At 35.0% G+C, this 15,284-nt stretch overlaps 3 protein-coding genes across 3 annotated transcripts; all 3 read left to right on the forward strand.

Moving 5' to 3' along the window:
• Nucleotides 1–565: 565 nt before the first annotated feature.
• On the forward strand, nucleotides 566–2,815 carry LOC146136623 (beta-catenin-like protein 1). Its single transcript, XM_083394978.1, has one exon. It carries the CDS (start codon nucleotides 566–568, stop codon nucleotides 2,423–2,425), a length of 1,860 nt encoding a protein of 619 aa, XP_083251104.1. The 3' UTR covers nucleotides 2,426–2,815.
• On the forward strand, nucleotides 2,815–5,308 carry LOC146136624 (sphingomyelin phosphodiesterase 4-like). The gene has a single exon (XM_083394977.1). The coding sequence runs from the start codon at nucleotides 2,852–2,854 to the stop codon at nucleotides 5,102–5,104; it is 2,253 nt and encodes a 750-aa protein (XP_083251103.1). The 5' UTR covers nucleotides 2,815–2,851; the 3' UTR covers nucleotides 5,105–5,308.
• LOC146136625 (mitochondrial dimethyladenosine transferase 1-like) lies at nucleotides 5,167–12,235 on the forward strand. The gene is made up of 8 exons (XM_083394979.1): nucleotides 5,167–5,335; nucleotides 5,668–5,812; nucleotides 5,960–6,114; nucleotides 6,411–6,519; nucleotides 7,779–7,933; nucleotides 8,163–8,285; nucleotides 8,430–8,557; nucleotides 11,549–12,235. Exons 1-8 carry the CDS (start codon nucleotides 5,300–5,302, stop codon nucleotides 11,784–11,786), a joined length of 1,089 nt encoding a protein of 362 aa, XP_083251105.1. The 5' UTR covers nucleotides 5,167–5,299; the 3' UTR covers nucleotides 11,787–12,235.
• Nucleotides 12,236–15,284: the final 3,049 nt, after the last annotated feature.

Below are 15,284 nucleotides of genomic sequence, written 5' to 3' on the forward strand. Positions count from 1 at the left end.
AAAACCTACAACATTTCAAACTAGCAAAAAGAGACAAAATTCATAAGCAATCAAAACATTTATTGTCTCATCTCAAGTCGAAAGGTTAACATTTAATCTAATTTTGTTTAAAGATTACATCCTGTAGATGGCGCCCTCAAGTCACAGATTCCCCATTTCTAATGAATTCTTCCACAATAAATGCATGGTGTTTCGCCAGTCCAGGCCATTTTACATACAGATACAAAATTAAAAAAATTTTAAAACATTATTGACTTAAAAAAAACTAAAATCTGAAACACAAATGGTAAGTCCTTTGCTGCAATATATCTACAGGTTTTTTAAGAAAGCTATTTAAATACACTAAAATTTATCATAGATTTTGTGCCTCAATCTACACCTGATTTAGATTAATCTATTTTACTAACGGCAACCAAAATACATGTCTATAAGCTAGATCGCCATATTATTAGAATAAAAAATAATATCAGAAATAGTTATTTCAATAGTTTTGTGTACTACATTTAATGGGAATCTGATTTATGTTTTTTAAATATTACCCCATACTTTATTTAGTGTAGTAAAGATGGATGTAGGTGAGCTATTGTCTTTTAAGCCTAATGTATCTGCGAAACGTGACATCGATGATGGCCCAACTTCTTCAGATGCATCAAACAAAAGTCGCAAGCGTTCAAAATTTTCTGACAAAAGTACCATGGAATCAGACCTGGACACTTTTTTTGGAAATGTAAGAAAAGGGTCAAGTGATGAAAAGCACAAACGCAAAGCAGCAAGACTGCAAATCGAGACAAAGTTGTCATCAAATGAAAGAAAAACGCCCAAACCAGTGTTGACAAACAATGATAATAATGAAGTGGTGGAACAAGCAGATGTGAGAGATGAAACTGAAGAAGAAAGACAAATGAAGTTATTGGAAATGTGGGAGCAGAAAGTTCAAGAAAAATCAGGAGAATCTGCTGATATTGAACAATATGATGACCAAAAGGTGAAAAAACTAATTCTTTCTTTCGAGAAAAAGGTGTTTAAGAATCAGGAAATGAGAATCAAATTTCCTGATAATCCAGAAAAGTTTATGGAATCAGAACTGGATCTTAATGATGTAATTACTGATATGAAAACCTTGGCAACAATGCCTGAACAGTATCATTACTTGGTTGAACTACGATCAGTCAGTTCATTGCTGACACTTCTGAACCATGCCAACACTGATATTGCAATAGCAGTTGTTGATCTGCTACAAGAACTGACTGATGTGGATGTAGTAAGCGATAATGAAGAAGGTGCTGAAGTACTGGTAGATGCACTCATGGAAGAACAGGCAGGAGCCCTTATAGTGCAAAATCTGGAAAGACTTGACGAAACAATTAAGGAAGAGGCAAATGGTGTTCAGAATTCTCTCGCTGTTGCTGAAAACATTTTGGAGCTTAAACCTAATCTTGCTACAAGCTTTGCACAGCAAGGTTTATTGTCCTGGATACTGAAAAGGATTAAAGCCAAAATGCCATTTGATGGTAACAAGTTGTATTGCTCAGAAATACTGTCCATCCTGCTACAAGACAATGACGAAACCCGACAACAAATGGGTGAAATGGAGGGAATTGACACTTTACTTCAGCAACTAGCCTCCTTTAAACGACATGACCCCAAAGGATCCGAAGAAGTAGAGTTCATGGAAAACCTGTTCAACTGTCTTTGTTCCTCACTATTGATTTCTCAAAATAAGGAAAAGTTTTTAAATGGGGAAGGATTGCAGTTGATGAACCTGATGCTACGTGAAAAAAAACTTTCTCGTAACAGTGCACTAAAAGTTCTCGATCATGCAATGAGTGGACCTGAGGGAAGCAGCAACTGTTCTAAATTTGTTGACATTCTTGGCCTTCGAACCCTATTTCCCATATTCATGAGACCACCGAAACAAAACAAGAAAGTTGGCACTTCAACAAAAGTTTATGAAGAGCATTGTGTAGCCATCATATCAGCAATGTTGCACAATCTCAAAGGATCACAAAGACAACGACTAATTGCCAAATTTTCAGAGAGTGATTTTGCGAAGGTTGATCGCCTACTAGAGCTACATTTTAAGTACTACAATAGGGTTCAAGTCGTTGATTTGAAACTTGATCATGAAAGGATGAGGCTTGAAGCAAAGGGTGAGGACACAGATGAGTTAGAGGAGGAATATTACCTGAGACGTCTTGACTCTGGCTTATTTACTTTGCAACAAACAGATTACATTATCGTTGACATTTGTTCTTCTGGATCACCACAAATAAAACAGCGTGTACTACAAATTTTAAATTTAAGAGGAGGTTCTGTGAAAAGCATTCGAAGCATCATTAGGGAATATGCCGGTAACCTTGGTAATGACAATGAGTCGGCTGAAACTGATCAGCAACGAATTATATCTCTTGCTGATAAATTTTAGGTTTCTTGAGTTTGGTATATATACATATTTTCTCCAGTTGTTACTGTAATGGTCAGTTTTCTAAAATTTGAACAAAACCACCCCATAAAAATGTGACATTGACGATGGTAATACATATTAAACTTGGAATGCATTTGGTTTGTAACTTAACAATGATTTTATATAAAAATGTATGAAATATGTAAAGTAAATAATAAAATTGTTGCTTTGTAACACTGCATCTTGTAGAATATATATTAAAAGTATTGTTCTGTTAATAAATTAAAGCAAAAAAAATTATGTATACATTCAGTCATTCACACATTATTATGATGATATGTATAGCATAAAGTACCTTGACTGAGAATACCATTAACTATAAAAATAACTGTTTCTTCTTTGTATCTGTAGTTTTTTGTAGTTAACTAGAATTGCTTAACAAAAAACATGAATCACAATCATGAAAATGGAAATCTCTTTCTTGTTGCACTACAGAAGCAGTCACTGCCGGAGAAGTGTGCGGACCTTAAAAAATTGATAGATAAATCAAAAGCAAGTGCGCTTCATCAACACTATGTACAAATTGTGCATCAGATATTTGGAATTAACACAACAGGATGGAATATTACTCACCTAAGCCCAAGGCAGCGTTTGATGGACTTTACTGCAGTTAAAGAGTTTCTGGGTATCAATGGTGCTTTAATGCAAATGATTCAAAAACTTCAGCAAGACATTGCTATGTTTCGATTTGAGTTTCCTCTATTTATGTTGCCACCAATATACAATGGTGGAAATGCAGATGTGCAGTTTTTATTACAAAGGGAGGTAAGATCATATAACACACTGCTTGGCCATTTGCAACTATCCAATGGCAGTGGCCCACACCAAGGACAAATGTGCGTGATGGTTTCGGCATTTGAATTTTATTTCTACCATTTTGCCAGACACATCACCACTAATCATCCACTGCCAAGTTACCAACAAAGCTATATGAATGTATCCCAACTTTCAACAAGTTCCGAAGACAATTGTTATTTTGTACTACTTGATATGTATTTGTCTTTCTTTTTGCCAGTTGATGGTTCCTGTCCCCCAGCTACGCCACTTGTAAAATCACAATCTGATCCAGTGGTTAGATCTGCCACTCGCATGCCAACAATGCTAAAAAAATCACCTTCAAAAACAACCAACAGTTTAGGTGTATCGCAAAATGAGATTTGGCGGTCAGATGTACTTGTAAGGATTTTTGTTGAATTTTGGCTTGGTCAAGTTGTATCGGAACCTAGCAAAACACAAATAATACCAAGTGAAGACTTAGTCGGAGCTATTCGATATCTGGTTAAGCATGTACATTTTTTTTGCAATGCTACCAATTCCACATTGCTTAATACAACTCTGAATGATTCGGTAGTAGAACAATTTAAGCAAAATATAAGCTACCACTGTTTGCAACCACATCTTTTTGACTTTCTTGTTTATTGTTTTGATATTTGGCCCCTAAATGCATCGTTTCGAATTGTTTTAGAAACCTGGCTGAGCTATGTTCAACCATGGCGCTACACAGACTACAAAAGTACCATGACAACTGCTGAAATGCGACTAAGCTCAAGCAGAGATATTGCTAATGCATGGTATCACTTTATTTCAATCAACCTGCCCTTTTATACGAAGCTCTTCAGTGATATGCTAAATAGATTTCTTCGTATGGATTTAAGTAACCAAGCCAATGCTTTACTGTTGTTTAGGGTAGCAAAGATTTACTCGCAACCAAACCTGTTGCCCATGATAGAGGAAGCAGAAATGGCATATTGTGATGTCAATAGATCATTAAACCCTGTTCAAGGAAGCTACATAACCTCCCCCAGAATGTTGTCAAGGACACAAGTAAGTCCAGATGAAGTTTTTACAGAAGAAAATCAGTTTATGATCAAGCAGCTTCTTGTGGTTTGCCAACAAGCAGTAGGTACACTTCAAAAGCACTGTGATGCTCAGCAAAAGGACTTCAGCAGTTGGGTCTTACATGTTATTGGACTAGATTCACTCTCTGACATAGGCTCGACTTCGGATCATAATTCTAAAAAATGCATGCAGCTATTACAGGATTCAATGTCCATGTTGTCGCAGTTATTTGAGATTCCTATGCCAGATATAAATGCAAGTAATTCATCTTCCCTGGAAAGTTCAGAGAATAACCCACTTGGTCCTGATGCTGCCGATTGTTTTATCGATGAAAATGGAGCAGTACAGCTGACTGATTTAGGAAAATACCAGATGATAAACAATATTAAAAAATTGCCAGTGTACCCTAAGTGTGATCCTGAATTACAGCCAATTAGAAGCTATGAAAATGCAACACTTGTGCGTTTGCTGTATAGAATTTCCTCATCAGCTACTGCAAAATACAAAGTTCAAATTGAGGGCTTATGCCAGGAAACTGGTGTAATTGGCAAAACAGCTCGGTACTACTTTTTACCAAGTGCATCAGGAACTAGCCCATTTGGAAAATCACCGAACACCACTCCTAGAATAAGTTTAAGATTTATTGCTCATTACAGGAACCTTATATACCTCTTTCTTTATTTTTTTGTCTTTAAGATCATGGGATACACTTTTCCAATATCCTTGGTATATCTATTGTTTTTTTGTGTGTCAATTTCACTATCTAAGGCATTTATAATGAAGCCTAGAAAATTAGTCTAGTAATTTGGTGAAGTATTTTTGTATATACTTATAAAATTGTTCTTTTTCGTGTAAACTAAACTTTTACATTTGCGTTTTTATCTTACTTGCTGTCAAATCTTTTTCAGATTGATAAATATAATATAGGTGTAAAATAGATGCCGTATCATATGTGCATATAAAAAATAAAACTTTGCTGTAACCTATTGAGATAAAATGAGGATTGTAGGTAAATTGCTCAAACAAGCAGAGGTAGGTGTTTGAAACATTTTAGGATTATCATCTGCAAATAAAGTTGCCAAAAGACTTTGTTTAGTTAACGCACATCCCCTGAACAAAAACGTTAGACCAAAAAACAGCATTCGGTTCAAAGCAATTAGAAAAAGTAACTACCTTTTGTGATTTGTGACCATTCTCTAAAAGCATCAGAATTGTTACTTTTCTTAAGTTTTGTTTTCAATACTTGATATTAAACTAAATAAATTATTTGCTGCATAGTGACTTTGATTTTTATAAGAGTTAACACTATTGGCCATACTGTGTTTGGTAAAAAGTGTTTCTTATTTTTATTGGTTATATGACAGTTCTTGATTGAGAAAAGCGTACCAGCAGCACAAAACATTACACCATTGCCACCTCTACCTGAAGTATCTGACTTGTACAAATTATATAGAGTCAAAGCAGCCAAGCAGTTATCACAAAACTTTTTGCTAAACACTTCTACTGTCAGTAAGTTGTTTGGGCCAAGTTGGTTTAATAGTATTTGAACAGTTAAATAGAAAAAATAAAATACACTCTTAAATTTTAAAATAATCTATGATGTAATTTTTTAATAATTACTATTGTTGACAAATTATCTTTTTCTCATATTACTAGATCGCTTGGTATCTTGTGGAAAACGTAATCTGAATGGTTACCATGTATTGGAGGTAGGCCCAGGACCTGGTTCAATTACAAGAGCAATTTTAAATAAAGGGGCTACAAGCCTAACAGTTGTTGAAAAAGATCATCGACTGTTACCTTTGTTACAGGTAACCCTAAATTTTGTTTAGTGTAGATATTAGGGAAAGTATGTATGATATTTTTACTCTGGATATTTTTGTGTGTAGAAACTTATTTAATGATGAATTCATTACCATTTTTTCATATAATGGCTAAATTGTTCCATTAATTTAGACCAAAATCTAGTGTGCTTTGTTCTGTTTACAAATTATTATCAGACTTTTTTGAATTATTTCTAATTCTAATATTAGTTTAGAACAACATTTGTTATGTATTGTAAATGTTTTATTTTATTAGTAAAAAAATAATAATTAATCTTTTTTAGTACATCGCAGATGTGGCACAAAACCGATTAAAAATTGTACATGGTGACATTTTGAAATATGATTTCTCCGAAGCGTTTCCAAAAGAGTTGGGTAAAGCATGGGATGATGGTAAGGAATTTATCAATTTATGTAAACAACCGAAAAAAAAAAACTTTAGAAAACTTTTTTTAAAATCTAATTAAAATAAAACTCATAAACATCATTATAAAACTTTGGTTAGCATACCAAAGCTTCTTGTGGTTGCAGGGTTTGGATTTTGCACTCGCCCGTCGCCAATGCCAGTGCGATTCGTTCTAGGCGAGCGATGATTATCCGTGACAATTTTTTTTTTAATAATTTATTAATCCGTGACAAATTTTTTTTTAATAATTTATTAATCCGTGACAAATTATGTTCAACTTCAAAAGATGAAGAATTTTTTCGTATAAGCGCTTACGATACACTCGCAGCTACAACAAGAAATTATCCAAACGCATCGCACTTGGTAAAACGTTCTATGCGCTCAATAGTTCGATGATCAATCAAAACGGAGTATGAAAAAATATGTTCGCTGAGCATTTGATTTGTTGAACAATATTTACCAGGAAGGATTTGCGTGCTGTAGAAATGGAACGACAAAAGCTCTCTAAATAAAATTGGTTTATAAAGGCCGATTAAAGTGTATGGAAAATCTACCGCAACATGCCAAGATCACATTCTCAATCACCATGGCTTACTTTATTTTTGGCAAGTTGAGGTTTGATTTCATCCCGTTTCAAACATAGTGTTGGCCGCATACAGTTATATGGAACAATTCATGTTTTTTGAAGCAAATTATTCAACTACTCATTAAAAACGATTTTTAAGGAATAAATCTATATTACTTTGTCAAGAATGTTTGTAATAACTATTAATCTATGAGTCGGTTCCAAGGCTTGATGAATAGTTATTATCTTCAACTTATTTACTTGTGGACGTAAGGATTCCAATAAATTGAGGTAGTGTGGAGCGCTTACCAACATTCCATTTGTCTATCCCATGCGTGTAAATAAACGCGCTAATACATTATGTATAAGCACCGAAGTATCAAGGCAGTTTAAATTATAGAAAAACAATTTGGTAGGACGGAAATTCGCAGACGGCGTGTCGGCTTTTTTGACTATAATTGTTATTTCGTCTGGGCGAGTGCAAAATTTGATTCAATACCAGCTCTTCCAAATGACCATAGCTAGATGTAATTCATACACAAACTCCAGCGTATCTATACCTGTGACTTCCTGTCAGTTTCGTATCATACCGTAGATTATTTGGTTAATGTATAAACTTACTAATTTGTCAAATGTCTATAAAAAATTACTGTCTATAATAAAAACTAATAACTTTTTCAGGTTCTCCCCCGCCTTTCTTTATTATGGGTAACCTTCCATTTAATATATCACTTCCATTTCTATTTAAATTACTTGATTCTATTTCACAACACACTGATGTCTATCAACTTGGACGAATCCCCTTAGTGTTAACCTTTCAGCATGAAGTTGGCAAGGTAAAAACATAGTATGTTTTAAATTTAATAATCTATATCAACATCTACATAAAATTTGTAAGCTTATCCTAAAAATGATTTTTATGGTTCACTAACTCAAATTGAAATTAACTATTTTTTGTAAATTGCAGTATCGTAATTAAAATTGTGTTACACCCAATCCTTGTTTTCAACTTCGCACAAGATAACCTGTGAAATATAGTAAATGTGGTGAGTTTTATTTCTTAAGAGATTTTGTGCGGAGCCAGGGGATAAAACATACAGAAGTCGATTATCAATCACCACTCAATATTTATGTGACGTTGAAGAATGCTTTACTATTTCTGGTGGCAGTTTTATTCCCCCACCAAAGGTAAATTTATTATTGATGAAATATTAGAAGGGGCCGTTTAAATCAAGAAGAATGTTTGTAATTTGATGTGTTACCTTTAGTTGTGTAAGAAAGCTAGCAACCTTAAAAATGTAAGTTTGAACAAAATAATTGTGTTTTTCACAGGTTGATGTATCTGTAATGAAGTTTGTTCCCAAACAAAAGTTTGACATCGACCTGCCGTTTTACACTGTTGACCATGTTGTTAAACATATCATGCATTTTCGACAGAAGAAAAGCAAATTTGGACTAGCGTAAGTATTTGTTTTATTTTAATTGATCTATTGATCGGAAGAATACATTTTTTTTACTTATTCATAATTCAAATAGTATATGTGAGGCATGCCGATTTGTTGCAAGTCTCATTAAACTAATTTGCCTCGGCAATCAACCTCGCTATTGCTTCAATAAGTTTTGCTGTTGTCTGATTACAATTCCACACAGTTTGTGTTGGCTATTATGGGCAAACCGGCTAATGCCGGCAAGCACAACCACTCGCTGTCTTGACACGACTAGACTGGATATATATTGATATAAGTTTCGCATATACAAGTTGAAAGTTTGCATGAAAGAGAGAAGGCGACACGAGAAAGCGGAAATGATTTATAACCCGGTACCTTTTGGCAGCCGGGAACTTTAACAATAACGCGTTCACACAAGTGAAATACTTTTATCTGTTACGGAAGTATGTGTCACGATATGACATTATTCATGTGTGAAACAGCCGAATGCTTTGTTCTCAGTATAACAGCGAGTGTTTGGAAAAAGGCGTGAAAAAGTGACAAATTATAAAATATTTGATAAATATACAACAGGATGTTTTTGGTAAGGATGCGTTATGACAATTTTGATAATTAGACAAGAAATAATAAAGGGGCGCACGTTTTTGTTGTTCGTTAATTACTTAAATCGATTAATTAAACATCTAAAAATGGCCACTGCCACCACAGATACTCGGCCGCTAAATTTTTGGCCAGGGTGCATATAAAGCCCTGGCTGTTTGTTTCCTTGTTTGTGTTGTTATGTTTTTTTGTTTGTGGAATGCTCGTGGAGCGTTGGTCGCGAATTGTCCGATCATTGAACGCGTTTGCGCGATTGTTTTTTTTATGCTTCAATTCATGCTTCTTCGACATTTGTTTCATTGTTCTTGTGTGCCAGGTGGCACGCTTCTTTTGTGTTGCAACGATGATCTTGACGTCAGCATTTGCTGATTGCTTGAAACATCGTTTGCTTGCTGTTCGAACTCAATGTTCGCCATGACAGAGCAGTGCTGTTTCGCTTTTGCCGTCGAAATTTGTGAAGCATCTGGGGAAAACCCCGTTCGGTGTTCTTTTGAAAACCGATCCGCGCCTTGCGTTTGATCTCTGCAGCGCCCAACGCTTGTTTGTGTTTGTTTCTGAAAATTAAAATAATTTTCGGCAGATATGTTGTCCAAATATTGGGGAGTACACTGTGGCAATTTAGGCCATTCAAACACACACTTACACTTTGATTGCGAATATATTCTTTAGTCTTTATATATATCAATTTTTCTTTTTGGTTTTTTCATTATTGAATTTTTTTTTTATATATATATAGGCACTTTAGGTTACATTTCAAATTCACACAAATTGCAATTCATTACAATACATAATTACTCACATTACACATCTCTTTGCGATTCAATACAAAATTAAATTCTATTGATTTTTAACATTGAGCAACATTTCCTTAAAATTTTTGCATATTTTAGTTTGCACAATTCGTTCAATGTAAGTTTTAAAATAACGACGCATCACAAGAAAATACGCTTTGAAGTTGCTGCTTATTCACTGTTGCTTTCAACAAAAGGCAGGAAATGGGGTGTTCCTAAAGTTGTGATTTGAAAGCTAATGTTTCACGTGTGGATAAATCATTATGCTTTTTGATACGAGGTATTTAAACTCGTGTGTAAACGCGGCTGGGTGATGAGAGAAAAACAGACAAAAACCCAAAACGTACCAATTGTTTAAAAGAATTCGGAAATTTAACACAAAATTATTTCGTGCGCAACAAAATTAAGTCGTGATTCACAAGTTTAACGCTTTGATTTCAAACTATTGAGCTCCAAGCACAAAAATTAAGCTCTTTTAAAATTTATCAAAAGATCGTGCGATCGACGTTTAAGCTTAGACTTCATAGATATAGACTATACATAATTTGCAAAATGCGATACATAATGGTTTGATAAACAGTCGCATAAAAACAATTTACAGACCTTTCGGTCGGTATTTTAATAATTATACATATATATATTAAAAGTATAATAGATTTTCACCTGATAAACTAGGCAGAATCAGTTATTGTGAAATCCATAATTCCGTTTCGTTTTCCATGATTCCAAACGGTGGTGATGTCTTTATCGGCAACGCTTGTTTATATTTAGTGTTCCGTAATCCAAGCAAATGCCTTGCTGACGATATGGAGCGTCTTTCGATGTATCTTTCGACGAGATCAATTCTTCCAACAGCTAGCTTCTTGCAGGTTTTAAACATAATAGTTTTTAGGCAGTCGCTTGTAGGTGGTTCGTTCGTCACTCGGAGGGCATCAATTTGAAGCAAGCGGTGTTTAATTGCAAGTCTCATTAAACTAATTGGCCTCGGCAATCAACCTCGCTATTGCTTCAATAAGTTTTGCTGTTGTCTGATTACAATTCCACACAGTTTGTGTTGGCTATTGTGGGCAAACCGGCTAATGCCGGCAAGCACAACCACTCGCTGTCTTGACACGACTAGACTGGATATATATTGATATAAGTTTCGCATATACAAGTTGAAAGTTTGCATGAAAGAGAGAAGGCGACACGAGAAAGCGGAAATGATTTATAACCCGGTACCTTTTGGCAGCCGGGAACTTTAACAATAACGCGTTCACACAAGTGTACTTTTATCTGTTACGGAAGTATGTGTCACGATATAACATTATTCATGTGTGAAACAGCCGAATGCTTTGTTCTCAGTATAACAGCGAGTGTTTGGAAAAAGGCGTGAAAAAGTGACAAATTATAAAATATTTGATAAATATACAACAGGATGTTTTTGGTAAGGATGCGTTATGACAATTTTGATAATTAGACAAGAAATAATAAAGGGGCGCACGTTTTTGTTGTTCGTTAATTACTTAAATCGATTAATTAAACATCTAAAAATGGCCACTGCCACCACAGATGTTTTGATCGATTTAAAAAAAATGTGGGACGAAACAATGTAAATAATTTATTTGTTTAGGTCATTATTTCCGGAATCAAGGCAAGATTTGGCGAGGCGAATGATAATGATATCAGGAGTTGATGTCGAACCAAAGCCTTGGCAGTTGAACACACTTCATTATCGGGACTTATGTTACGCTTTTGAGGAAATTGCTAAAGAATTTCCACAGCTTAAATTAGTAGACACTTACACTCAAAAAGACTGGCTTCAGTATTTTAGCGCAGATGGCGAACCTTTGGTTGTTTCCGAGCCGTGAAAGTTTTTAGGCTGCCCAAATTTATCAAAGATAAAGCTGGATACTTTGGAAAAAAGTACAAACTGGTTCAAAGTACAAGAATCTACTGCATACGTTTTGTTTACGAACCGAACATCAAGAAGAAGTTAAACTTTAAAAATCGTGCTTTGGGTTGTTTTAGGAATAATGCTTGTTTTGCATGTATCTCAAGCCCAAGGCAATATGCCCTCCCAAAAACTAGTTATCTTATTTCAACTGCGTATATGCAAAATGGTTTTCTTATTTGGCTTTTATAGCTGTTTAGTCCTCGAGGATTCTTTACCCCCGCCATGCGTTTTAGGACATTCTTTTGCTTTTTCTAATAAAAGTTCTGCAACTTAACAATTTTTTTTATCTATGGGTGATTGAGATTCGTCTTTAAAATAGTTTACTTAATAAGCTTAACATCCTAATTTAAAACACAATTCTTATTGAGTGAAACTAGACCCAAAAGTGTGTTAATTGTACACTAGGAGGCAAAACTGTGCAACATTTTTCTACTTGCCACACAACAGAGCTAAAATACTATTCACAATACCGGTAAATGTCCGATAGGCACTATAAAAAAAAGCAGTCAAAAGAAAAAGACGCGCCGAGAGCGCCGAAAATTTGACGTAATTCATTCTTTTATTTTCTGATTTATGATCTTTCTACAACATGTCAAGTCAGCAATTTTTGAAAATTGCTCATCCTGGCAAAAGCGGATTAAAGAACATTCAAAAAATCAAACCTGGCAGTTGGACTTTGTACTTTTTTGTGAATTATTTTTGGAACAGCATTAAGATTATTCTAAGATTAATTTTACCAAACACAAAATGTCAAGATTGCATTTACAATGACACTTTGTGGATTTCGAGCGTATTTATAATCTCTCATTCTACTCTGGTGTAAAGCTCGAAAACAACTGCTTCATATTTTTACGCCTGCTGGTTGAGTTATAGTTTTCAACTCTTTGAAATTTGACTTCCAGCGATTAAACGAACATAGGTTTCAAAAAAGATTTTTAATATAAAATAAAATTCTGAAAGTTACACATGGATTTTTGTATAATGTCAAAATGCCTACCTTAATGGCCGTTTTCGTGTTAGTTCTTCTAAAAGTTAACTAGCGTTAAAAAGTAAAACAACGTAAAACGTCGCTGCACTAGAACAGTGCTTCCAACTTTTTCCGTTTACGGTACACCAACAGAGCTAAAACAAATCGGCGGCACAGCCACGAAATACATGTAGTCTACATCGACAAAGGAGTACAACATCATCAAATGTCCTAGACTAGAATGCCCGACCATATAGTCCTAAATATTGCACCCCCTTGCAATAGCGGAGAAAACATAGAGTGCTTTTAACACCATGCTTGAAAAATGGATACTGCCAAATATAGGCTATGCTTTTTTCGTAATTCAGTTTGTGAAACAGCAGCCAAGATTAATTTGAACAATCACAAAATGCCAATAATACATTGACAGTGACATTTCATTGGTTTCCAGCGCACGGTTAATCTCCGTTTTCACTTTTCAAAAGTTAAAATATCACACCTGGATTATTGCATAAGGTCAAAGTGCCTGTCTTGATGTTGCCTACCATTTTGTGTCAATTCTACTGATTTTTTAAAAGTAAAATAGTAAAACACCCCGGGGAACGTTACGGCACAACTGGCATGGTCTCGCGACACAACGGTTTGCGGATCACTGCACCGGTTGTGAATCTCAACTTTTTAAGTTAAAGTTTGGTTTGCTCAACGGAGGATATCTAAAAAACACACACAAAATAATTGTAATGTTTATACTATGCCTAACCACGCAATACGCTAAATAAACAAAAAAAAGAGGGGGGGGGGGGACAAAAATACAAAATTTAAAACAAAAATACGAATGGTTAGCCTAAAATTACGAAAATTGAAAAATTGTTAGCAAAATATTACGAAAACATCTACCAAGATAAAACTTCCTGTTTTAGTGCACAACGTTTTCACGTCAAAGAATCATAACCTCAAGAGGACACAACTTGGAAAGAGGGCTTTCTAAATCAATTAATTATTATTGATTAAAATGAAAAATTGAGAAAATAGTAATTAAATTAACAATGAAAGGTAGTAAGACTTCTTGCCTTGAATACATTGTGTTTATTTTTATTTTTTTTAATTTTGTCAATTTGAACTGGTTATAAGACGTCTGACGACCGTAACTTTTTCCCTAAACTGTATAATTTAAAGTGCATCATTGCATTAGCGGTGCTTCTGTAATACAAAATTGGCAGAAAATAGGTTCTATAGACATAAAATGAATTGATTGTATGGTCGAACAATTTGGAGCTTTTATGGCTGACCCATATTGAAATAGCTACCGGTATCTGAAATGTTCATGAACCACCTAAAAGAGCTTATTTGACCACTGCATTACCATTTTAGAAGCACTGTTTTGAATCACTAATGCACTGTTTTGCAACTTTTTTTGGCTTGCGGCACCCTACATAGATTTTAAAATAGTTCGCGGCACCCCTGGTCGCATTTTTGCTGAGTGATAACTGGACGTTACAAAAAAACGAGATTAAAACAGCACATTACCTGTGCAACAAGGTTATAAAAACCTTTTTAATTTTTTGCCCTTTTATCGTACTGTGCTGCGTCACGTTGTAACCTAACTTTGTGACATTATCTGTAAAATACATTCCATGCGACAGCGTCACTTCATTCCCGACTGCATTCCATAATAGGCCTATGTCGTCGCCGAAGATTCGCATCACTAATTTGTAGTGCCGTAATTTGACGCCAAGATTTTGCGATATGAGAAATGCCTTATTTTTCATTGTAAATCAGGGAGTAGAACCGTTTGACTTTTCCGGTCCAGGTTAGGTTCGAGTTTAAGAATTGTTTTCTGGGCGGGAGTTCTTACCCCCTTTTTGTAAGTAATATTATCGTTTTTGTCATGGTTTAACAAATTGTTCGAAGCGGCGTGCTTTTTAAGTAATTGGGCCACGCGTCTTAATCTAATGCGAAACCAAAATCGAGCGCAAAACGCCGTTTTTCGTCTTTAGTTTGGTCGACCGCAAACGCTGGTTAGTTTTTCTCTTTCGTTATTTGTTTAGTTTAGGACTTTAGGTTGACTGATTAGCAAGTGTGTATTTGACAATTGACAACGCTAAGTCAAACCTTCTTTCTTTTTTTCTCGCTAAAAACGTCGAGTTATACGCAGTATGTTCCTCGCTGTTCGGATTTCTGCGCTAATATCCGATGTTGGATTGTTTAACTGAAGCAGATTCTTTAAAGGAGGTATAATGGTGACTGTCGTGCGCGTTTCAAAGTCTCCATTTTTAAGAAATGATAGTTAACGCAAAATTATGCTCTTTAAGCATACTCTAAGACCACGTGCTAAGTGTGCAATGGACTCAACCTATTTCCCTCAATCGCAGCTTGTAATTTAGCTGACTTGGCACACAGCTCGGATCAGATGTTGCGCTTATCCTGGCATAATAAAACCCGCTA

This window comes from Ascidiella aspersa, chromosome 8 (genome assembly GCF_963924565.1).
Source record: "Ascidiella aspersa chromosome 8, kaAscAspe10.2, whole genome shotgun sequence".
Lineage (NCBI taxonomy): Eukaryota > Metazoa > Chordata > Ascidiacea > Phlebobranchia > Ascidiidae > Ascidiella > Ascidiella aspersa.